Source organism: Aplidium turbinatum, chromosome 13 (genome assembly GCF_918807975.1).
Source record: "Aplidium turbinatum chromosome 13, kaAplTurb1.1, whole genome shotgun sequence".
NCBI classification, from domain to species: domain Eukaryota; kingdom Metazoa; phylum Chordata; class Ascidiacea; order Aplousobranchia; family Polyclinidae; genus Aplidium; species Aplidium turbinatum.
This window is the reverse complement of record NC_137484.1, coordinates 24423223-24447048: the sequence shown is the minus strand read 5'-3', so window position 1 is coordinate 24447048 and position 23826 is coordinate 24423223. Positions and strand designations below refer to the sequence as shown.

At 42.7% G+C, this 23826-nt stretch overlaps 3 protein-coding genes across 6 annotated transcripts in view; all 3 read right to left on the bottom strand.

The window, feature by feature from the left end:
• Positions 1 to 616: 616 nt before the first annotated feature.
• Positions 617 to 12625, bottom strand: LOC145781880 (regulator of MON1-CCZ1 complex-like). Of its 2 annotated transcripts, XM_082593563.1 has the most exons (19): positions 11481 to 12620; positions 10659 to 10820; positions 10181 to 10240; positions 8906 to 8992; positions 8466 to 8537; positions 8150 to 8215; positions 7767 to 7861; positions 7463 to 7549; positions 7122 to 7227; positions 4389 to 4500; positions 4271 to 4321; positions 4018 to 4130; positions 3748 to 3817; positions 3564 to 3670; positions 3153 to 3341; positions 2830 to 3003; positions 2314 to 2367; positions 1882 to 2047; positions 617 to 934 (listed from the first exon to the last, which is right to left on the bottom strand). In XM_082593563.1, the coding sequence occupies exons 1-19, from the start codon at positions 11574 to 11576 to the stop codon at positions 870 to 872; spliced, it is 1932 nt and encodes a 643-aa protein (XP_082449689.1). In that variant the 5' UTR covers positions 11577 to 12620; the 3' UTR covers positions 617 to 869. The 2 variants fall into 2 exon arrangements, with proteins under 2 accessions (XP_082449689.1, XP_082449690.1); XM_082593564.1 differs by lacking the exons at positions 617 to 934; positions 1882 to 2047; positions 2314 to 2367 and adding an exon at positions 2447 to 2568 and having other exon boundaries at positions 11481 to 12625.
• LOC145781882 (RING-type E3 ubiquitin-protein ligase PPIL2-like) lies at positions 11593 to 15062 on the bottom strand. Its single transcript, XM_082593565.1, has one exon. It carries the CDS (start codon positions 15001 to 15003, stop codon positions 13462 to 13464), a length of 1542 nt encoding a protein of 513 aa, XP_082449691.1. The 5' UTR covers positions 15004 to 15062; the 3' UTR covers positions 11593 to 13461.
• The window catches only part of LOC145781883 (uncharacterized), a 35552-nt gene continuing 26787 nt past the window's right edge, over positions 15062 to 23826 (bottom strand). Inside the window, exons 9-13 of one of the 3 annotated variants that reach the window (XM_082593566.1) lie at positions 20356 to 20397; positions 19849 to 20019; positions 19297 to 19351; positions 19096 to 19228; positions 15062 to 17142 (exon numbers count right to left, since the gene is read on the bottom strand). In XM_082593566.1, coding sequence (XP_082449692.1) covers positions 17066 to 17142; positions 19096 to 19228; positions 19297 to 19351; positions 19849 to 20019; positions 20356 to 20397 — 478 coding nt within the window. In that variant the 3' untranslated portion in view covers positions 15062 to 17065. The remainder of the gene's footprint in view (positions 17143 to 19095; positions 19229 to 19296; positions 19352 to 19848; positions 20020 to 20355; positions 20398 to 23826) is intronic. The other 2 variants (XM_082593568.1, XM_082593567.1) reach the window with 2 other exon arrangements.

The window sequence follows — 23826 nt, the reverse complement described above, 5'->3', positions numbered from 1 at the left end:
GGAGCCACTTAAACATATACCGTAACTGGTTTCCAGTGAGATCCCAATTGCTGCAAGGACACCTCCAACCAATCAGAAACTACGCTGTTCGTGACGTCATCAAGGTTGGGCTTCTGGAAAGAACTGGGAAAAATGCAAATCTTCACTCGAGTCACCGGTCAACTCCAAAACGCAAGTCACCCTTTTGCCACCTGAGTTAGCGCAGAGGGTTAAGGCGATGATAGTCATTTCGTTGACGTTGGTTCGATTCCCACCACTGCCATTGCTCTTTTTTTTCTTCTGTAATTACCAAAATTCAAAGAACAATCAATTTTCTGGCTGACTGCTAGAATGGTAGCCGCTAACATATTCTGATTGGCTGGCGGTGTCCTCGCAGCAATTGGGATCTTACTGGAAAGTGGCTCCTTCTTGACCAAAGTATTCAGATCTGGTCATTTCAAATGTTACTTTCAAGCTTGCCTGACGATGTCACTCCCAAAAGTTAGCTACTGCAACTAGGGTTGCTACCTCAATTCCTCAAAGGCATGCTTAGAAAAACTTACGTGGAATACTCTAACTTTCATTCTGTAACACGCTGCGTGCAATAGAGATTATGAAGACCACAAGATGTTTGATGTTGATTTATTTCTGAAATTGTGAATGTAACTTGGTGATTTCTCGCCCGCTTGGTGGATGGCGATGCGAGGAGCACGTGCCACCCCAGACCGTCCCATCTCACTCCGCGGAAGCGATCATTTAGTTCAATGCAAGAACTTGCTGATTACAAATGACGTCATCATCTTGTCTCGTCCGATCTTGAACGTCGCCTTCGAAGGTTCCAAACCCCCGTCACACATGATTGCACACTGCTGACGTCACAATCGTAGGGTTCACGCGGCGGTCTTGTTCCCGAAGAGTTTGACGTAATGTTTCGTGTATTCGCTACAGCGATCGGCTGAAATGAATTGGAACAATGTTGAAAGAGACAGCGTGGGTGCGATGAAAGATTGTCCTACCTGGAGCTATGTGCGGTGGTTAGCTTTGAAATCTTCAAGAAGTGTCTTGTCAAGGAGCATGCTCTTGAGCTGTATCGAACCACCGTCTTTTCGAACGCGTGTACGACAAGACGATCAACAATGGATGAATCGTCCACAACACCATCGCATGCGTCATAAGTGCAGGGGTCGCACCCACAAAACTTTTGACGTGTGGATAATTCGGACAGAAATTTGTTTAATTGAAACTGCATTTTATATTTTAACAGATTGGCAAAAGATTTAACAATTTGGATAATTTGCATGTTTCATATCTTTGAGTGACGACATAATTCAATTTTTAACTAGCAAAGAAAAATAGCCAAAATTGTTGCGAAAAAAAATTGGGCATTATCAGAACAGTGTGGAATGCATACTTGTTGCAACCTAATTGCCAGTAGGCCTAGATGAAAAATGGTGACATGTTTTGTTGCAAATCTTTTTCGGGCACAATTATATTTGGGCAGCATTTCTTTCGCGCCCCCAAAAATAACCTTCTACGGCATGCGTGTTAATCGGCCTACAAGGATTCGTCGAGAGCACGCGATTGTAGGCTAGGCACAGATCAAACAATTATATTTGAAGGTGGATGAGGGCTTACTTGCTCTTTCAACACCGCGCATGGGCACTACACACATCTGAAGCGGACCGAGACTTGAAGCTCAAATAACAAACAAAAGTGTCACCAACCTGATACTATGAGTCAACAAAGCCATGTTTTGATAAATCATCCTTCACGCAAACAAATATGGCGATTTTAGTTCCAATATCCAAATCGATGTTACGGTGATCACCAAACTGGACGGTGCAATGTGTTTCATACAATTGACGCAAATACAACGTTAACAGACGTCAATAGTGAACTCACCATCAGCAAACTGCGCTTTCCCGTTCAGTCGAAGGTTGCGCGACTCGAAGAACTTGTAGACCGAGTAGAAAAGCATGTCGTCATGCATGGATGCACTCAGGAACTTCTTGGCGGGAACCAGATCAGTCATTCCAACATGACGAATGAATCGGAGAGCGGGAAGTATCTGGGGAGGAGGGACATCATGAGGATGCGAGGGATGGTCGCTAATGAAAAAAATCTTTATCCCCCAAATACGAATTCCTCTTGAGAATCCTGGCAGTTTCACAAACTTGTAGAGTGTAGTAGAGGCTTTGAACCACTGACGCAAGCTCGGCTACCGAGATTGACTGAGAAGTTTCCGAATTAAAATCCCACAATATTATCGCATTCACGTCATCACATTGTAGTTTGACGCAAAAAACGTTACGATTATGACGCAATAAGTCTCACCATTTGTTTGGAGAGCATGACTTCGATGACTTGCTCGTCAGATGTTGCCAGGCGCTGCGGAGGAAGATCGATTACAATGGTTGGCATGGAAACAAGTTGCAGCGTCAGACAATCAGTTTGAAGAAAGTTCATGCGAAGAAAACTTTGCCTTCAAACGTCACATGACGCTGTTCTACGTCACGTTTGCCAACTTGCGTGAGGGACTTCCCCAGCGTCGCATGATATTTGAACAAATGTCTTAATCACGGAACAACTCTACAAAATGGAATCAATTAAAAACAAGCCGCCAAAAAGACTTTATCCAGCACACGCAAGGTCTTGTCCACAACAACCAGCGCTTCACAATCCGCTACCAACAATACGAGCTCGGGCTGAGATATTATGAAACAATTGACGTCATATTATCGGAGACTCAACTTTCCTTCGAACAATCAATAACTTGAAATACAAACTGCAAGAGCACGAGTCGGTGATTGAGGCCCGCAGTGTTTATGACGTAATAAAACAAGAGCCTACCTTCAACATGTCCAGGGCCAGTTGAAAGCAAAGGGGGTGGGTGCTCTCTAGCGACAACAAGAGGCATGCGGCCGGATGGGAATCTTCGATGACATTGTGTCGTAGCAGTTGCTGCAGGAGGAAGTGGCCGCCCCCATGAACCAGTGTGCTTATAAGCAGCTTGCTGATGCAATGCTGAAATTGACGTTGAAAAGACGTGAAAGAGTGCCGCAATTACAGCGGGCGACATCTTAGTGACATCAAACGCCCTCCTCGGCACAAACACACATCCAGTAAGTTGCGAGTTGAACTCTCAGCGGCGCCCGACACATCGCGATCCTCACCATCGGTTTGATCTTGAAGCTGTCGAGCGACTTCATGTACTCCGTCATAACCGCCACCTTGAACTGGTAGGCCACGTCACAATCGTCGACGAACGGCTCCAGGAGATGGGTGAATACGTCACTTTGGTCCAACGTCACCCAGGCGCGGTGGTAGGGCGTGTGCGTCACATCCGGTTGGAACTGCAACTTCTACAAGAGATGTGACGATACGGTGACGAATGTGTGACGTCTATATAAATCTAACCAGGGATTCACTGAAACATAAAAAACCTGCGACATATCACTGAACAACTTGAGCAAACTTATCTTCCGACACAGTTTTCCACTACCACCCTCTGACAAAGCATGTAAAATGGCAGCATCATCTAATCACAATCCACAATATCCCGCGGCGGAATGACGATCACTCACCTTATGGAAGTGCTGCTCAGCGTCTATGTAGTCCTTGTAAACCTGGTTGAGCTTGGAGAAGAAGGAAGATACTTGTGCAAGAGGAGCCTGACTCTTCGGATGCAAAGCTGGAAGTTAGGAGCAGAGTCAGCAGATGTAGTTGCTAAAGTTACATAAAGTTAAACCACAAATTCTATCAACAAACCTGACTTGAAAACCTCAATAATGGTTCCCTTGCTGCCCTTCCTTAAAAGCAGAAAATCCAAAAGTAAACACTGTAAAAACATAGGGAAACACTGATGAAGTCGTCCGTTGTAGGGAAGAGATGTTTGAAGGAAGATAACTTCTCAAAAAATCATGCGAACAATATCGATCTCACTTGAACGGAAGTACACGAGGTCACTTGTGTTAAGCTGTGTACGACGAACACATCGAAAACTTACGTCGTTCTAACGTTAAATTGCGTTGAACCAACCTGGTCCTGGAACATATCAACAATGTCCGAGAGGTTGATCTTCAGGTTCCACATGCATCCAAGAGCGGCATCGATCACGAGGTTCGGGCGGAAGACAATCCACGTCTGTGCGTCTGGAACGAGAGCGATGGGCGTCGGTTCGAATATTCGTCAAAGCATCGCACGATAACACGAGACAGGCTAGCTAGCGATGACGTCATTTACCCGGAAGTCAGTAACAATCACAATTGGTTATCTCACAAACATCACTCACACAATTCAACTTCTTTCTCGACGACAGTGTTGCCAGAATTGATGCTGAACTCTGAAATAATAAAACGTTAAAAGAATTGGAAACCCTGGTATTTTCAAACAAAAATAGCAACCCCCACCTTGGGTCTTCATCTGGTAGGGGCGGATTGGGAGGGGGTGCACCAGGGGGTCCAAGTAGACAACGTTCGACCGCGACACACCTGGTAGCTTGATGTCGAATATCATTGATGTCTAAACAACGTTAAATATAATAATAATAATGTGAAGAGAGGGGCGTTCTTCCCGGCTTTCAGCACAAGGCTGAGCACTCGCTAGCCTTGTGCTGAAAGCCGGGAAGAACGCCCCTATCTTCACATGTCCTCTGCCCTGGCGCCTGCTGGTTTTGTTGGCTCTTTCTTCGTTTCCACAAAGATAAGAGTTAGACTGGTAAAGCGGTGGTCGAATATCATTGTGGCAGTGTGTCGTGCTTGTGGGAAAGCGGAAGAGACTCTTTTATGTTGACACATATTGAATCACTGCCCTACCGTGATGACTGTCGTCACGGAACGACACAATTCAGTATTGAGGGAGATCGTGGGGCACGTGCCTGCCGAATGGCAACCCGGGCTTTCCATAGATAGTACGGTTCCACAGCACGTGGAAGCGGGCGGTGCCGATCTGCGTCCTGACATCGTCTTGCAACGCCCTGACGGTGTCACGGTCGTATGTGACGTCACATGTCCGTTCGACAACGGCGCGGATTCTCTTCGAAAAGCCGCCGACAGGAAACACGACAAGTACGGCGAGTTATGTGTCAACATAAAGGAAGACAGGAAGCGCCCTTGCAGGGACGTCCTGTCACTTCCGTTCGTCGTAGGCTCCCTCGGGAGCTATGCCCCGACGAGCTCTCGAGCTCTGACGGCCTTGGGCGTTCCTTCTCGTGGGGTAGCAGAGGTGGCTAGAAAAGTGGCTTCCCTCTCAATCAAAGGATCCTTCCGCGTCTGGAAAGCTTGGAACGCCGGGCTCACTTGTGGAGGGGCTACGTCATAGAAAAGACGACTTCAGCGATCAGAAACTTATTCCCCAATAACAGAAACGTTGCAGTAAGTACCCGAGCGCGCAAGACAGCAAACCGTTTAGACGTCATAACCTTATATCAATTGTCTTAAAATTCATCACCTTATATCATCAACGTATGTCTATAAACCAGTGTCATCTTTTTTATAACGCTCCAGTCTCATCAAACCCAAGCATTCAAAAATGAACAAAGGAAAGGAATAAAATGTCTAATGTACATGGTTTAACAGCAATTAAGTAACTTCAATCATCACTATATCTCTATGTATTAATCAATCAATTGTTTCGAATTATCTTATGCTGCCTTCGCCTTGTAACGCTGTTCTTGCCCGCTCGGATCAACCTCGCTCTGCTTTCAACGCATTGATCAGCACGATCCCCTGATCAACTCGATGCAGCCTCAAAATTTCCACCCCAATTTTCTACTTTTTCCTGGTAATGTAGCCTATCAGTGCCTCTAGTTTCAATCGCTAGCCTCCCCGACCCAGCTGGGCGAACCTGCGTCAACGTCTGGCCAGTGCACATCCGTGCTCGCCGAATCAAAGCTTACTCTTCTCCAGTGAGTATGTATTACAATCCCACCTATATTTTTTGTTTCTATTGATTAATCGAGCCTCTGCTCCACATTTTTATTTGAATTTTGTTTGCCACGAGAACCAAATTATCCTTAAATAGTTGACTCTCTTCCTCGTGGTAGACCCCAATTTTATCCGCTCTGCCTACTGGCAGACCGGGTATAAGAGTCAAGTACCTGCGCCGAGGTCGCGTGAGGGAGACGTGGGCGCCGCCCGGCGGTCAATTACTGCCGGTTCCAGCGTCCACACGCGACGGGTCGCCCGGCCCGTCGCAGGCCATCTTTCTGGGCAATGCAGAAAGAGCCTGTCTCCCTGGCCCGCTCCGCCATTCTAAATTTGCGGACGGGTCATGTAACGTTTTCGATCCACACTCTCCCTCCACAGGTGCCTCGACTCCCCAGCCTGGCCCCCGCGACCTAAGCTGGTGGACTTACCCCTCCGGGTGCATCGTCACCCCTAAATCACGCCGCCGCGGGGTGTGGCAGGCCGGTTTTCTAAAGTCTTCGACCTGGCTATGTTTGTTTGTGCTCTCTCGCCGTGTCAATTATTTGTACCCGTGCGCTGTTGATGCAAATGAAACAGTTTAACACTAGTGGTGCGATACTGACGAGCCCAGCCTCATGGGCGAAACACGGTGTCTATCGCTGTCAATTCTTGCTACAAATCGGCTGCCGAGAAACAAATAATAATAATGTTAGTTTTTATATAGCGCTGTATCCATAGCAGAATGCGTTGCTCCTCAGCGCTTTACAAAGCAGACAGTGTCAATGCAGCCGTATGGAGGCGCAACTGAGTACATTATTACCCGAATCCACTCCATTACTCAGTGCCAAGCAGAAATTAGATTCAGTACCATTTTTAAAAAGTCTTTGGTATGACCCGACAAGGTATCGAACCCATGCCTACCGATTCAGAGGCGGGCGCACTAACCACTAAGCCACCGAGCCGTAATATCATAGAAACAACAAAGATATCCGCCATAGCAGGCCACTGTGACGCACACGAGGAGTGGTTTTGATCTGCAGCAAAATGTTGGTAAAGTTTCAAATAGAAACTCTGCATAAAAAACAACCAAAAATAATTTGGACACATAGACGCACGGACCAACGAAGACAGTGGGAAGACAGCCACGTATTCTAGAATAAACTTTTCATTTGATTGAATTAGACCCTGGGGGTTAGGTGGGGCTCAAAGACAACGCCCCCTCCTTTTCGTCCCTACCTTGGACACTTGGTGGTGCGCCACGACGAGGTTGTCGACGATGCTGAAGGCAAATCTTCCAACCAATCCGAGCTGGAGGATGAACGACTTCCGCACAGCGCTGTCCCTAACGGGGTACATACGGTCATCATCAGTTGCATAAGAACAAGTTAACAACAATTACTCAGTTGATTTGAGAGGGAGTAGCTCCCCGGATAGCAAATCAACCGTTTTTGATATCAATTCAACGTCTGGAGACGTTAAATCAACGTAAAAATTGGTTGATTTGTCGTCTGGGTCTGAGATGCCATATTGTGCGACACAACCAACCACTCAACACACGGAGCTCAATTGGAACCAACTTGTTGAGGAGATAAAGATCCAGATGACACTTCTCGCTGCTGTTGGGAACGGGATGACGTAGGACACCAGCGTACAAGGTGTGGTACCTGCAAGTACGTCATATCGGTTGACGTCACAACGTAGCTACTGGCAACGTGATTATTCTATACTTCGCGTCAATCTAACGTGTTTTTATCACATTCTTTACAACAAAATAGTCCAAACTACTGCCACCACTATATGTTCACAATGACTACAAACGCTTGAGACTCTAACAGAGCGAGACATTGTTATTCAAGATATCAACGACAATTTGATGCTCACAAGTTGCACAGTATGACGTCACGTTCTTGGAGACGCGCGTTGGGTGTCCCGGATGTTTCAATCTCGAATCCCTTCAGCTGAATCAACTTGCCGTCCTGAAGATGTAGAACAGACTTTGATTGACTGAAACCTGACGTCAATCTATCACAAGGCGGGATCGACTTTCTTGGATTTGCCAGTCGTTTCACCCCTGACTTGTGGCAAGTTAAATGAGGTGGGGGTCCAAAACCAAACCCAATCTCCAACACATTAAGTTTGAATGTCTGGGTGCCCAACATGGAATTAACCAAGTTTCCAAATGGCCTGGCCTGGAAGCGAACCCAGGACCGGGTAACAATGAGACACCAACTTTCTGCACAAAAACATAAAGTCGCTTGACTCACCTTCACATGGAAGGGCACGAGCAACCCCCCGTCCCCTGATGACGCAAGTAACACCGATGCCTCAGGCTGCAAAGAACAAGATTCAGTTCAAACAAGTATCAAGATCTTCAATGAAGGTCAAGGGGCGACCTTGTAGGCAAGATTGTTACTACCAACTACCTTGAAGGATTCCAATGTCTGTATACAAAATGTTCCCCAACGATTATTACAAAACACAGATCGATGCCGTCCCCTCGTGGCAGGTTGAAGTCGCAATAAGCAACCAACATGGCGGACACCAGATAATCGAGCCTAGTGACATCACTCGGGTACTCACCGAGAAGACGGACCAGTGCAGTGTCATTGTGACGCTTTTGATCAGTTTGAGGTAGCGACGCTCGGTGTTCAGCTGGAGGAGATCACGTGATGTGTTGATGAAAATAAACAGAATAAAATTATTATCCTCCTCACGCATTGTTCCATTGCTGCAGCATCGAGCCGACTTTGAAAGGTCGTCAATTCATTAAAATGTTTATTTCACATTTACAAACAACAAAACTGCACCTCGCTACTCATCGCCAGCCTAGCTCATAACATTACTACTGGAGGCTCCAACTAGCGGTCATCTTTCTATTTTGCTTCTAAGAAGCCTGGTCTTCATCCCGAAACATCAGGGTCGACCAGTTGCCTGCAGTGGCTCCTCCATTTATTTACGTTGACAAAACGTATGGCACAGACTTACACGACACAAGATCGCGACACAGAGAAGTGACTGACCTGATAGAATTCGACGCCGCGCTCGGTGGCGAAGATGAGCTCGTCGGGGGACACCCAGTGGAAGGTTCGGATCTTGTTGTTGCGGCCCTGGATTACAATGGGGGTTATATGGGGACGGAGTACAATGGGGGTTATATGGGGACGGAGTAAAATGGGGGTTATAAGGGGACGGAGTCCAATGGGGGTTATATGGGGACGGAGTACAATGGAGGTTATAAGGGGACAGAGTACAGTGGGGGTTATAAGGGGACGGAGTACAATGGGGGTTATATGGGGATGGAGTACAATGGGGGTTATAAGGGGACGGAGTACAATTGGGGTAGACCGGAGTACAATGGGGGTTATAAGGGGACAGAGTACAGTGGGGGTTATAAGGGGACAGAGTACAATGGGGGTTATATGGGGACGGAGTCCAATGGAGGTAATATGGGGACGGAGTACAGTGGGGGGTTATAAGGGGACGGAGTACAATGGGGGTTATAAGGGGACGGAGTACAATGGGGGTTATAAGGGGGCGGAGTACAATGGGGGTTATAAGGGGATGGAGTACAATGGGGGTTATAAGGGGACGGAGTACAATGGGGATTATATGGGGACGGAGTACAATGAGGGTTATATGGGGACGGAGTACAATAGGGGTTTTATGGGGACGGAGTACAATGGGGGTTATATGGGGACGGAGTACAATGGGGGTTATAAAAGGATGGAGTACAATGGGGGTTATATGGTGACGGAGAACAATGTGGGTTATATGGGGACGGAGTACAATGGGGTTATATAGGGACGGAGTACTATGGGGGTTATAAGGGGATGGAGTACAATGGGGGTTATATGGGGATGGAGTACAATGGGGGTTATAAGGGGACGGAGTACAATGGGGGTTATATGAGGATGGAGTACAATGGGGGTTATATGGGGACGGAGTACAATGGGGGTTATATGGGGACGGAGTACAATGGGGGTTATACGGGGATGGAGTAAAATGGGGGTTATATGGGGACGGAGTACAATTGGGGTTATAAGGGGATGGAGTACAATGGGGGTTATCCGGGGATGGAGTACAATGGGGGTTATATGGGGATGGAGTACAATGGGGGTTATGTGGGGATGGAGGGTAGAGCAGCAGCGCTTCCCAACCAACAAAATGTTGTAAATATTTAGCAAACGTTGACCTTGAGCAGTACTTCAGGGGGACAACCGAATTGTTGAGCATTGTGGGTAACTGATGACGTCTTCTTGCAATAGTTCGACGTTACACAACGCAAAAAAACGTACCTTGCAGGTTTGCGAGTATTCGATGGGGTCGGTTGCTCCGTGCTCGAAGTTGGAGAATTCCTGAACAAAATCATCGTCAGTCGTTTGAAAAAAAAGCTTGACCAGGGTAACGTCATTACTGACGTCACAATACCTTCCACTTTAATTAAAGATCGACACAATATTGCACTTCCTATAAAGCGCGTTACAATGGAGCATCGCGAATGCGCCCCATCGTGGTTCCGGCCTGGGAGTAACATGGCGCCGGTTCTATCATTTGTTTGAGAATTAAGGTGGAACAAGCGCTGTCCATCACGTGATATGTAACTTTGGCAACAAAAGCTTTCCAAAGTTTAACGGAAGCGGCGAAGGAAAATTCAATAGAATTCCGAGTTGTATCTTTTTCTTCGCGACATTTTTTTTTGAAGAACTTTTCTTACAAAGAACTAAGATCGTCCGACGTTTCCTTGCAAGTACAGCGACTCAGAAACCTCCTTACCACGGATCGGTCGCTCCTTTGCAGAGCCAGGACTTTGTGTTGGTGGGAAAACTTGACGGAGACAAGAGGACCACGGTCCTTGAGAAGGAAAGTGAACTCGCATCTGTCGGTTGGTCCCTTCACTACGACCCCTGTCTCGCCCCCAGACCTCACCGCAAACACCTAGAAACATGGGAATCCATGATGACATTGGAATCATGGGACGAGCTACAAAGCTTGACCACCACGTGACCTTATTGTGAAGATGACGAAGCCCTAATAATTCTATTTGAATAATCCTCGCAAAACTAACACAATGGATTGAAGTCACTGTGTTCGGTGGGTAATTTAACATAAATACTTTTGGTAAGACAAATAAATCATTGGACCAATCAGAAGTCACAGGAACAGCGATTCAACCAATCAGAAAGTTACAAGTAAAACAGAGAAAAAACGCAAACATTTCTGATAGAAAGTAAAATCAGTGAACGTTCCGCCGTAGCCAGCGTGGTCTAGTGGGCTAAGGCAAGGGAATACATTTCGATGACGTGGGTTCGATTTCCACCCCTGTTTATCCTTCTGTAATTACCAAACAAAGTTCAAAGTAAGATCAACTCTCTGGCTGAATGTTAGAGGGGTCACAATTGGACGGTAGTCACTGAAACATGTTCTGATTGGTTGGCGGTGTCTTACAAGCTCTTACAACTGGCTACCGTTGTAGTCAGTGACAGAATGACGATTGTTTGCCGTCGTGACACACTGACACACCCCCTTCACGTCCATCGACGTCAATGAATAAGATTAAATATTCGAAGCAACAGCGTTGCCTCCACAATGACCCACCTGCATGTTCGCTTCGTCATAGAAGACGTTTGTGACGCTACTGACGGGGTCGAACAGGACTGGACTCTTGCCAAGTTCCAAAAAGTGGGAGCTCATTGTTTAACTAATTACGTCTGAATGGGCGCAAACATACGACGAGTTAAAATGAGGGAGTATGTTTGAAAAGCAAAACAAAATAACCTAACATATATAATGACTCCAACGTTTTCGACACGTACGTGTGTCCTCATAAGAAATTAAATCTGCAATATACATAAATGAAAAATTGTAAGATTAATTTGACTTCGCACTATAACTGTAACGACACTCCGGACTGAAAAGCACAAACTGAACAAGTGGTAGAAGAATGATTACGAGTTAACTGTACGGTGAGAAACAGATCACATGACGTGTAAACTACAGGCATGTGACAAACAATTAGAACACACACAAAAAGGAACGATGAGCAACTGGCGAATAACTGCCGGTTGAGAGATGGATTGTTACGTTTGATTCTTAATGCTTCCATGATCTTAGTCTGAAAATCAGATCTGCCTCGAGAGATCATTTTAAATTGGTCGATCGACACACGAGGACACACGTACGTGTAGAAAACGTTTGAGTCATTATGTTGTATACTTTGTTTGTGTAATCCATTATGTTAAACCAGCTAAAGTTACTTTGTTTTGCTTGTCTATGGTTCAAAAACAATCTCTCTACCAAAGCTTTACGTTTGAAAAGCTTCAGACATCTCGCGCAAACGATGATGTCGTTGGAAAGCTGGATATATACGCGTCGGGTCATGGCATTGGTGGAGACGAAATCAAACGTGAGACACACCTGATAACCACGTCATGACGTCACCATCGATGACATCACATCCGCTTGCCAAGACGATATCCGACCCCTCCAACAATCAGTTACATCAGCAGCACCGACATTCCATACAAGACGTCAAATTGCACGATTCCATGATAGCGAAAGCATCATTAGGCCTACAATGATTCATAATAACGGGATGATCAACTCGGCTGCGATATCTGACAAGTGGAAGCGAAAGTACTGCCAGATATTATTTAAATTTTTGGAAGAAATATTTTTTTGGCTTTTTTAGAGTAGTGGTCGCCTAAAGCTTGTCTGTTTAAAACTTATCTGAAGTTTAAAGTTACACAAGATTGAGTTAAAGTAATTTGTAGTTTTGTCACTTTGCAATGAAAATGCGAATTTATCTACAAAACCTAAATTGAGTAAAACTTACAGGTTTAAAAAGTATGTTATTAAGCATCTAAGACAAAAAAAAAACTTGAGAAACTTAAAATACACCTCAGGAGTATAAAGTTTCATCTGGTAAGTGTTGAAGTTGGTAATTATTATTCAGGTAATATAGTTTATGCGCAGAATAAGGTTAAATTTGCAAAAAAAATGATAGTTTGATAAGAAAATAATAAACTTGCTTTAGAATAGTTGTTTACGGGCAAGACTTGGGCGACTACTATTTTAAAAATGTAAATAATATTTTTTCAAAACTTAAAAAATATCTGGCAACACTTTTGGCACCACTTGTCAGATATCGCAGCCAAGTTGGCGATCGCCTACTTCTACGAACCCCTGCTACAGACGTAACAATGCGCAGGCTCGGTCTCAATATCAGTGACGTCTGCAACGCCACGTCACACACAACACAATGAGGCCGCCCTGGTTGGAAGGCTGGTTCGAAAAGTATACGCAAGTTCAAAAATAATAAGCCACTAATGGGAACAACACAGAATTTGGATTATAACGAACCAAACGCATTGTCGCCACAATAAAGTCGCACGCGCTGAGTTCATTTCGTGGGAAAGTCAACGGAATGCTCGCCAGCGACATCTTGTGCTCAGTGTCTATGATATTTCGCGATGAACGTTTCTCCGTGTGACGTCATAAACCTCCGCCTGTGATGGACAAGCGGTCGCATAAATGAGCGCATTTCGAGCTGGCTGGTGGGAGATGAGGATCAAAATTGCTACCAAGAGCTGAAGTTACCAAACGTAGATCCGGACTTCACTTTCCTCTTCTTGGAGGAGGAACTTCCATCTGAATTATCTTTGCTGGAGTTTTTGTTGACATACTTCCCGACGCCGCTTCGATAAATCTTCGGCTTTGCGGCGGCTCTTTCGGAGGCCCGTTTCTCAACCTTCTCCTTCTCTTGAGCTTCTTCCTCTTCTCTTCGGAGCTGAGCTAGCTTCTCATCAGCCTCCTCATAAGGATCAACAAACACGGTCGCCTTCTCGATCTCTATGCTTTGCTTCGGAGCATCCGTCTTTCGATCCGTCTCGATGGCCTCCATCCTCCCTAGGACCGGCATCCCACCCACCAACCTCCCGAACACCGTGTGCTTCCTGTCCAGATGCTTGCACGAGCGGAAGGTGATGAAGAACTGGGATTTGTTGGAATCCTTCCCGGAGTTGGCCATGCTTAGGATTCCTCTCTCCGAATGGGATAAATTAAAACGGAATTCATCCTGAAACGGAGCTCCCCAAAACGATTCTCCGCCTTTTCCGGTTCCGGTAGGATCGCCGCCTTGGATCATGAAGTTTCGCATCGAGCGGTGAAATATTGTTCTGTCATAATAACCTTTCTTGCACAACTGAATAAAATTCTCACACGTCTTGGGCACGATGTCACAATGGAGCTCGAGATTCAGGTCGCCGAGGTTGGTGGCGAGGCGGACGTAGCCCTTCTTCTTGACGTGCTCGTAGCGGACCAGGTCGTCGTCTTTGGCCTCGACCTCGTGCTCCACTTGAGGCGTTCTTGCAGTAGACGTGAACGACGCGGACACCATCCCGGTCGAGTGATTCGATGCGTTAAACTTATCGACTTTAACCGCGGTCTTCGTTTTCGCGCGCAGCATCTCGTCGCCTTTGTACTCCTTCTTCAACTCGTCCAACGTCTGCGAGGTCTCAGCGTTCAACGTTTTGATAAAGTACCGCGGATCGGCGCGCGCTTTGAGGTCAGCATCCGGGAGCTTCTGGTCATGCTTCAGGTGGTAGAAGGTTTGGAGGTTGAACTTCTCCAGATGGGTTGGATCTTGGATCGTGATGACGTCAGAGCGCACAAACGGCGCGTCGGTAAGCAGCTCCTTCCAGTTCTTCGCTTTGAAGTTCAATTGTTCGACCGCGTCGAAGGAAAACACGTTGCCGGTGGTCGCTATAGCGACGATGTGGGTGTTCTCGTTGAACACCTTGAAGAGCACCGGGCAGTGATACTTCCCATCGGCGTTCTTATGGAAGGTCAGTTTGATCAAGGACTTCGCATCTATCTTCTTCCCAGTGATCGGATTCGTTCCAAACTTCTTCATCCAAGGAACGATGTTGAGGAGATCGAAGACGTGTCCCTCCTTCGTGCACATCGGATCCTCCACAGGCTGCAGTGAGATGCTGCAGCAGAAGAATGGGAGTCGACGGAAGTCAGAGTTTTCCACAGTCTTCTTGTGTCCTCCATAGAAGGAAGCCCACTCCTTCCCGGTGATGTACATCTTGTCGCTCTGATGCTGGCGCTTTCCCATCTTGGAAGATTTCAAATCAAACAAATAATCATCAACTAAACAAAATCTTAAATTTCACCTGAAAAATTAAAGCAAACTGATTAATTCATATTCAATGAAGCTAAGTCTAAGGCAAACACATATATGAACACAGCTTCAATACGCAGCTAATTGGTATATCATCGCTTTGTATAGAAGATTTAAAAAACACATTCGTGCAAATCCAAGGTAAGTGCATGGCGAGAATGCAACATACGTAACAATACATCACATTATTACGTTGTAACAAGTGAAGAAATCATGTCAAAGTTTTTGAAAAGCAGAAGGGAATTTGTTACAGCAATAACTTAGAGGCGAAGTATGGAGGAATGGGAATAACGACAAAATATGGTGAATTCAAGAAAAGCCAAGTTGTTATTTTAAGAGTAGCTTTATTGTTTTACTAATCTCTTTGAATTTTTCCAAGTTAACTTACAATCGAAATACAGAATATTTTAAACAAATGGACCCACTTTGCTTTGCAATACGTTGGATCAATCTTGAAGTAACGTTCTGTATATTAACTGCATTACCATGTTGGAAACTAATGTGTGATAAACAAATCTAATGTTCTGATGAGGATGACAATACAATACATAACATCACAAGCATCATTTTACTCTATAAGTTTCATAAGATCAGGGGAGGCCAGCTTTCGTTCAGAAAAAATAAAAGTTTTGTAGAACACAACATGATTTAAAAAATTAGCTGTTTCTTCTTAAAGTGAAACTCCTCCCTCTATTAATAATATGTGTCTTGAAAGCGAAAATTATTGTACCACAGTATGAATGAGGTGTCATTTGCAAACTTCCCTGAGACCTCTTTTATTGTTACAGCGTAAGCACAAGGGCAAACTAGTTGAAGATATTTGCTGAAAACATTTTGCCTTAATTTTAAAAATCAGTTGAACAATCGGTGAAATAATTTTGACACGAAGGGTAATGGCCAATACACAATCTATGCATGAGCGCTGCAGGAGCAATTCCAATTCCATTCTAAGGATGGAAAGTCGCGGGGGAATAAAACAAGTGTTAGCAGATGACGATTCAAAAGTTTAGATTTTCTTGCCTTAAATCATGGTTTCAAAATATTTGCTTTTTCAGACAAAGATGTTGCCATTTTGCCTGTTTCTACCACCCCACGAAAATTTTCTGCCTACTTGCTGAAAACGTAATATTCAAATGTTAATTTCCCTTCTTTCAAAGCAATTATAAATATGAGAAAATTCAACCTTTATTTACTTAATTTTTTTTTTTTTACATTGATCTTAGACAAGAAAATATAAATTAGCTTCTGGGTGAAAATCAGTGCGATTAGAAATGGTATCACAATTTTGACACGCCGTGTATTGGTCACGTAGTGCACAACAGGAGCTTCATAAAACTAGCAGTTGCATATTTTCAACGTTACCGACGTTCACTTTATGCATGACACCAAGATACAGTGAATATGAACAAACAGTGAATGCACCGTTGCTAAGCAACTGCACTAAGTTGCATAGTCACCACTAGGAATGTACCGGAAATCCGTCCTGACCGGAATTTAAGAAAGCAGTTTTGGTTTATGCTGGAACGGTGGCGAATTTCCCACTAAGATATCAATAAGCTTGTGTGCTAGTTTTTTTGTTTTTGTTTTTTTTTCTTCAATGCACGCAAACAAAACATAGCAAAGACACTGGATTTGACGTAACCGTAACATACTAAAGTGAAAATGAAGTATAAATTGCTGATGCTATTTTGCATTCATCAAATGCTGGCACTTGCACAGCAATCTAACCTCTTAATGTAATTTGTCAAGAATCGATTTCGCTATACAGTAGTAATAGCATCTTCAGCTAGCACATGTAAAAAAAGCAAATTTGAAAAATACGTAAAACAAACAAATAAAGTAAACTCCGATATTATCAACATGCATAAAATTCTATTCTAAATAGACGGTTACATAAAATCAAAAGCTCAACGTAAACTGGTGTTCTGCTATGATTTCCTACAATATACTGGTACAAAATTCAAGAAATACATGAACATTATCATCCAATATACAGTTAAGTTTGATGAGGCGTCGGTTGCCAGTCGGACACCAAGAGTGTATCTCGATCCACCTCGGGGAAGATTTCACAACCTTAAAAATAAAAAATAACAAATTAAAAGGATCATCGACCTTTAAAACCATTTCTCCTTTCAACAACGATCCATTGAAAAAGAAAACGCTTGGAAAATAAATTACCTTCAGTGACAAGGGGGAGAGCTAAATGTGGTTTTCGTTATACCCGGTCTAGAATAAAATTATTGCATATCAATGCGATGTAGTAGGAACAGCCAAAGTTGCTCAAGCTTGAGCCGGGAATAGCAAACTATTCGTAAGCCGCAAAATGTGCTGCATTGTGAATACGCAGATGAACTCACACAGACGATATATGTGTTTCCATGCCAACTGTAAGTTGCTTGATATCAGGGAGGTCACCGCAACCCCGAACCAGTTCTGTCAAGTGGTCGCTGGTTAAGCGAAACTGAGATTTTATTATATTTCAGATGCAGCCAAAAGAATATTTGAATAATAAATAAAAACGAGATAATAGAATCTTCTATTACGTCCGAGTTTGACACTACGATCCCCGAGGCATTAATGACCAACACAATTTCCTATGCCGAAGATGTTTCATTGATTTTGAGGTATGTTTGGAGCGCTGAATCCGAAAATGATGCTGTTTTTATCGAATAGCTTTACTTTTTGAAATATACCATTTGTTGCAATTTTGCTTCATTGCTGCACTGTTACTTCTACACCATGAAAGGTTATGTTGAGATACCGTCACATGTTTCAGTTTACATATAGCAGAAGTCGATAAAAACTGCTAAAATTGAAATCATCGACTGCCAAATGACAATGCTATTTCAACATACTTGTTGCTGCACTGACTCCTAGATGATGTCACGTAAATAGAAACTGAATCAAATGTAAGTAGTACAAGTCAAAACAAGAACCTAACTCTTGTTAAAAATATTGTACTGTATTAGTTGAGTCTTTTTTTTTATCGTATCATCGTATACAAATACAAGTTCAATTCAGTTTTTTTTATTTTGGACTATCACAACGAGAAACATGACGTTAAACATAGCAAAGGTCTAGAAAACAGTCAGAGAAATTTGCCGACAAAGTATGAGAACATTTTTATTAAACATTTCATTTCATTTTTTGTCCTTTGAAAAGAAGATGTCGATAAACTTTAAACTTTCTTTATCGAGATTCTTTAAACTTCTCCGCATTGCTAACCTCTTTCACTTCATAGTTTTACAGTTTACTCGGTAGTCTAGTTCTTAAATATGCAGAAGAAGTTTCAACTGCACAATTTTCTACCTATTTGCAACTTTTCTCAACTAATTTTGAATCAGCATGCCCTCTTGCAATAGCATTAACTTCTGGACTGCTGCCGCAGAGTTGCAGTCCAGAAGTTACTGCCAGACCAATCGTAATGAGAGCTGCCAGGCGCGTCGGCAAAGAATACAAAAATGCAAATTTTGGAACTAAGTTTAATTCACATGTTGGTCTCAAACTAATGCATAATTTTTCAGTCAAGATTAACCAATGCTTAAAGGTTAATGCTTTTGGTGTGTAGAAGCAATGCGCAGGAGAAAATGAAATGAGTTAGTAAAAATGCTTCAAGATGGGAATCAACGTCGGCACGAATAAGTTATTATAAGATAAAAATTTGCACATCAGCTTGTTTGAGTTGGACACTCCTGAGCTAACCTGTACCAGTTGACTCAATTGTAAAGCACTTCAATTACCTTTTAAAAAAATTCATTCACATTATTTGAGTCACAAAACTAAATTAGAAATGAAATAATTTATAACAGGCTAACCAGCAACCATGACGTTACAACTCTGTTCTTCCACTTTCACAGCTCTTTATAATAATTACTGTAAACCTTTGTAGGTTAAAAAACGTATAAAATGATTGTAAACAACAGAGAAAACAACAATAGCGTATAAAAGTTTTTTTCGCATTTCTAATATTACTATTTGATATTTGTAATTAATACTTTGAACATTAACTGTATTTTTGTTGCTCACCCAAATCATGCTCCACTTTCTCGACAGAGACTATATAAGCTTTCAAACCATCAGGTTCGGAAAGTTTAACTTTTTCGTTAGGAAATCGAAAGGCACGAATTTCTTTCGTGTTCCCTTTCGCCAACAAAACCACCTGAAAACTTCAACCATCAGACAGATCCAACATCATCATAATGCAATCTTTAGAAGAACAACACTTACTTTATAATAATGTGAAGGAACAGGAACAACATTAGCACCTTTCCCGATGGTAATCCTGCAAACAAATGACTGTGATAATCACGACGGTTAAAATTCATGGGGTTGTTGTCGCCAGTCAATGAGGACCAAGGTGGTAATTTTGTGCGTAACAACCTTAACTTAATAACATCTGCAATGACATGCCCTGGACTATCTCAGTGATTGTCAAGTTCAGCAGGCACTGACTCTAAATTGGTAAACTTGGATTTCACTCCGAGTAACGTTAAGCTAAAAACATCGCTACACTTGTAGCGAGTACTCAGCATTGAGAAAATGCATTGAGGATATAGAGTTTAGTTGTAGTATAAAAAGAAAAGACAACACAGAACTAACATTATCAAGGACCGTATTGTTTGTCGACAAACACCGGCTGAATCCAATCTTCCTGTCGCAGTGAAACTAACAAGTGCTCAAAAACTGCAACATACGAGAAGACTCACCGCTCAAAGCGGAACTACAACAACAGAATATTACTAAATAACGCAACACCAAGTGACGAGGAGTTGTACTCACGTGCAATCGCCTATCCACAAGGGGCCGCAACATATCCACAGACCATGGTCGCATTCCTTCGCCCATTCAAGAACTAACCTTTCCAACTTCAACCAGGCTCCTTGGTTCAACCCACGATGTTGAGGACAAATATTGAAATTGCAACATGTCTCTTCCCGGTGTGTTGATGACCTGCTCCAAGAAATCAATAGAACTGTTTTGATGTTGAAATGACTATGACCGACACTTTTTGGCAAGATTTTAGCTGAGTTTCAAGAAAAAGCGCAATACCCCTTTTCCACCAAGTTACACCCTAGGAGAATTAAATTAAATTTATTTTACACCAGACGTTGATCCAAACAGTTTCATTATACATGCCGCAAAGCTTTTCAGGTTTGAAAACTTAACTTGATTAAGATATGTTTGTAAAACCGCCAGGATTAGTTTCCACAATATAGGTTTTCAGATCAGCCCCTGAAGAACACATCATTTCGTGTTCATATAAAAAAAAAAACAATAAACTGTTACCTATCAATCGTGAAAAGGTCAGAGACAAGTTGATGTCTTTTGCTAGAAAAGTTGAAAATCGAACAAATTTTAATAACAGTTGTTAGAACGATGGTTGCAAAAAAAGCCTTGAAACTTCCTTTGGTTCTCTGCAGTACAAACAGACTACAATAGAGTGGTTGCTAGCATAAAAGTTAAACCAAATCTTGAAGATTTTGTGGTATTTTGGCAAATGAAAATAACTGGCAATAAAATTTCAAAGGTCCTCTCAAAAACCAAGATACTAACGAAATACTTCAAAAACACCTTGCTTACTAACTACTGAACAATTAAATTAACTTATTTCAGGTGTGAGGTGGAATGTGCCTTGCAGCTTATAAACTATATACGAAAGGTGGATGCACCTCAGATAGATTTTGGTAATTCTAGTTTAAGCCCTCAATATCCTATAGACCTATACAAACCTTCAACAAATCGATTATTGAAATCCTTTTGTACTCGTGGAAGAACATAAATTAAAAAAGTAGCTTCGATTTAAATCAAAAATTGTCAAACAAATTTCGGAAAAAAATCCAGTTTTAATTTGATGATATTTTTTCTTTGAAAAATATTTTATTATATATTTTCCTTTGAAAACCGGTCTATACCAGTGCTTCCCAACCTTTTTCAGCCGCGACCCAATTTTATTGTCTTGTTCAATGCAACCCACAATGAGATTTGACTCAGTTGTGCTGACGATTCCTAATGGAAGAAAACAGCTTCCACAACACAAATTAAATTTTATTGAAATACTATTGTTGTGAGTTTTAGCCTGGTCAAATGTTTTAAGGTTCAGACTAAGGAAAAAAAGCTATTGATTTGTTTTCACAATGAGATACTATGACTAAACAAAAGAAAAACAAATTAGTATGAGAAAAAAACAACGTATCTTCGTGCAATTCGTTATCAACGCAAGCAAAGAAGGGACAAATGGACAAAAACGATGAACGCATTCAACAAGAACAAGTAAATCTAATAAGACAAGTTTACCAATATTGCAATACAAACAATGAGGTAAATTTGTTTTGGCATTGCAAATCTATACAGATAACAAAAGACATTTCCCGTTGATTAAACGTCACTTCGACATATAACATATGCTAAAATGGTAAGCCTAGACTGGCTGGCTACAACTTGCTAGACATCCTGCTGCCTTGTAGGAAATACCTTATTAGGTAATGGTTAGGCCCACCATCCATCACTGTGGTTAGCGTCAGGAAGGGCATCCGGTTGGAAAACGTACACTCCACATTTTGTATGATGCAAGACAAAAAATGGCCCCTAGTCCCCAGAAGCCCTTAGATGGGCATTGGGAAAGGGGTGCGAAGAATCTCCGGGTTCCAAAAACTTGTGGAGTGCGGATTGGATGTTGGAATATGGAAAGTTTGTGTGAGAAAGGAACCGAAATATGTAAAGAATTGAGAAAAAGGGGATGGATGTACGTTACCTAGAAGAGGTAACATGGAGAGGGCAATCCTCGTGGCTTTCAGGTCTTCCACGTTAGGAGATTTAAGTTATGGTGGTCAGGAAATAGTACAGGGACTGGTGGTGTAAGTTTCTTGGTGAAAGAGGAATTATGTGAAAAAGTTGTAGAAGTTCCAAGAAAAAGTGACAGAGTGATGACAATGGTACTTGCTCTTGAAGAGGATGTTGTAAGAGTAATCTGTGCTGATGCACCGCAAAATGGAAGAGAGTACATGTAGAAAAGGAGAGGTTTTATAATGATTTGGCAGAGGAGAGGGATTTACGGAGTTCGAACGAGTTGGTGATTGGGTTAGGGGGTTTCAATGAACGCGTTGGAAGACGAGTAGATGGCTTTGAAGGTATTCATGGGGGGTTTGGGTTTGGGGAAAGAAACTGGGAAGGAACAATATAACTTGAATTTTACGATGTAAAAACTTCGCATTGCAAACATTTGGCTTAAAAAGAACGAGAAAAGGAAGGTGGCATATAGGTCAGGAGGACATGACTCGGAGATTGATTTTATCTTGATTGGGCAGGAAGACAGAAGGTAGAAAGGTACACCATACATTCGTCATGTAAAAGCAATACCATGGGAATTGCAGCATAGACAAATAGTGGAAGATTTAGGTACAAAAAAAGTAAAAAAGTTGTGAAAAAAAGTTAAGAAAAAAGAACTAGTTTGCAAAATGAAAATTTATCAAGTTATCAAGTTAATCAAGTTATAAAATGAAATTTATGAACATAGCGAAGGATCTGGTAGACATGAGTGCTCAGGACCAGTGGGTTTTAAGCATGCTATTTTGGAGAAGAGGGAGGCGTACAAACACTGGCGCAAAGACAGATCAGAAGAGAACGAAAAGAGATACAAGAGCTTGAAAAAAAAATGAAAAAAGCGTGGTGGCAAGAGCAATGAAAAACTTAACAAATTTGGAAAAAGTGAAAACAATGTGTTCAAGCTTATAAAACAAATAAAAAATGACGGAAAGGATATTGTAAAGGGAAGATGCATAAAGAGTAGAGATGAAAAGTTGCACTTTATTCCGGAAACCAGAGAAGCATGAAAAGCACATATGGAAAATATTCAGAGGTGGCAGTAGCGTGCTACTTTTTTGGTAAAAGTAACGGTAGCGGCGCTACTTTTTAGTTGGAGTAGCGGCGCTATTTTTTTCAAAGTAGCAGTAGCGGGAGAGGCGCAACTTTTTTTCAGTTGCACTCCCGCTACTTTTTAATTTAAAGTGAAAAAAATACTCGTTTTTTTGGCAACTCTGGCGTGGTCAAGCAGCTATATTATAGGTGGCCGGTCGATTGGTCGACAGACATTTGGTCCACAAGACATTTGGTCGACAGGACATTTGGGTTAGAGTTAGGATTAGGTTAACCCTAATCCTAAAATGAATCGTTCTGTCGACCAAATGTCCTGTCGACCAAATGTCTGTCGACCAAACGTCTGTCGACCAAATGTCTTGTCGACCAAATGTCTTGTCGACCAAATGTCTGTCGACCAAACGTCCTGTCGACCAAATGTCTGTCGACCAAATTTCTGTCGACCAATTGACCGGGTACCATATTATATAGCCTATATAATCGGTTTGGTTGCAAAGTTTCGGTCTTTTGGGAATCTCGTTTTCTGGTGTGGAGCTGCGATCCTGCGATCAAGGTATGAAATCGACAATTTGCGCAAAGAAGTTGACCGAGATCAGTGATCTTGTGACCTGTAAGGAGTTGAGAGTGAAAGTCCTTGAAGGGGTGAAGAAACGATTCAACAAGTGCTTCAACGACATGAAATGCGTTATGGCATCATGTCTTCATCCCTCCTTCAAGACGTCGTGGCTACAATTTCTGCACTACGTTTCCACGGATGATGCTGACGCACTGCGAGAAAAAGTCAAGACAAATGTAATTCGACTGTTGCGGGAGACATCAAGCCTGGTTGATACCGAGAAGAGTGACACCAACACCAGTCATGACTCCGAGGATGAATATTTTGGT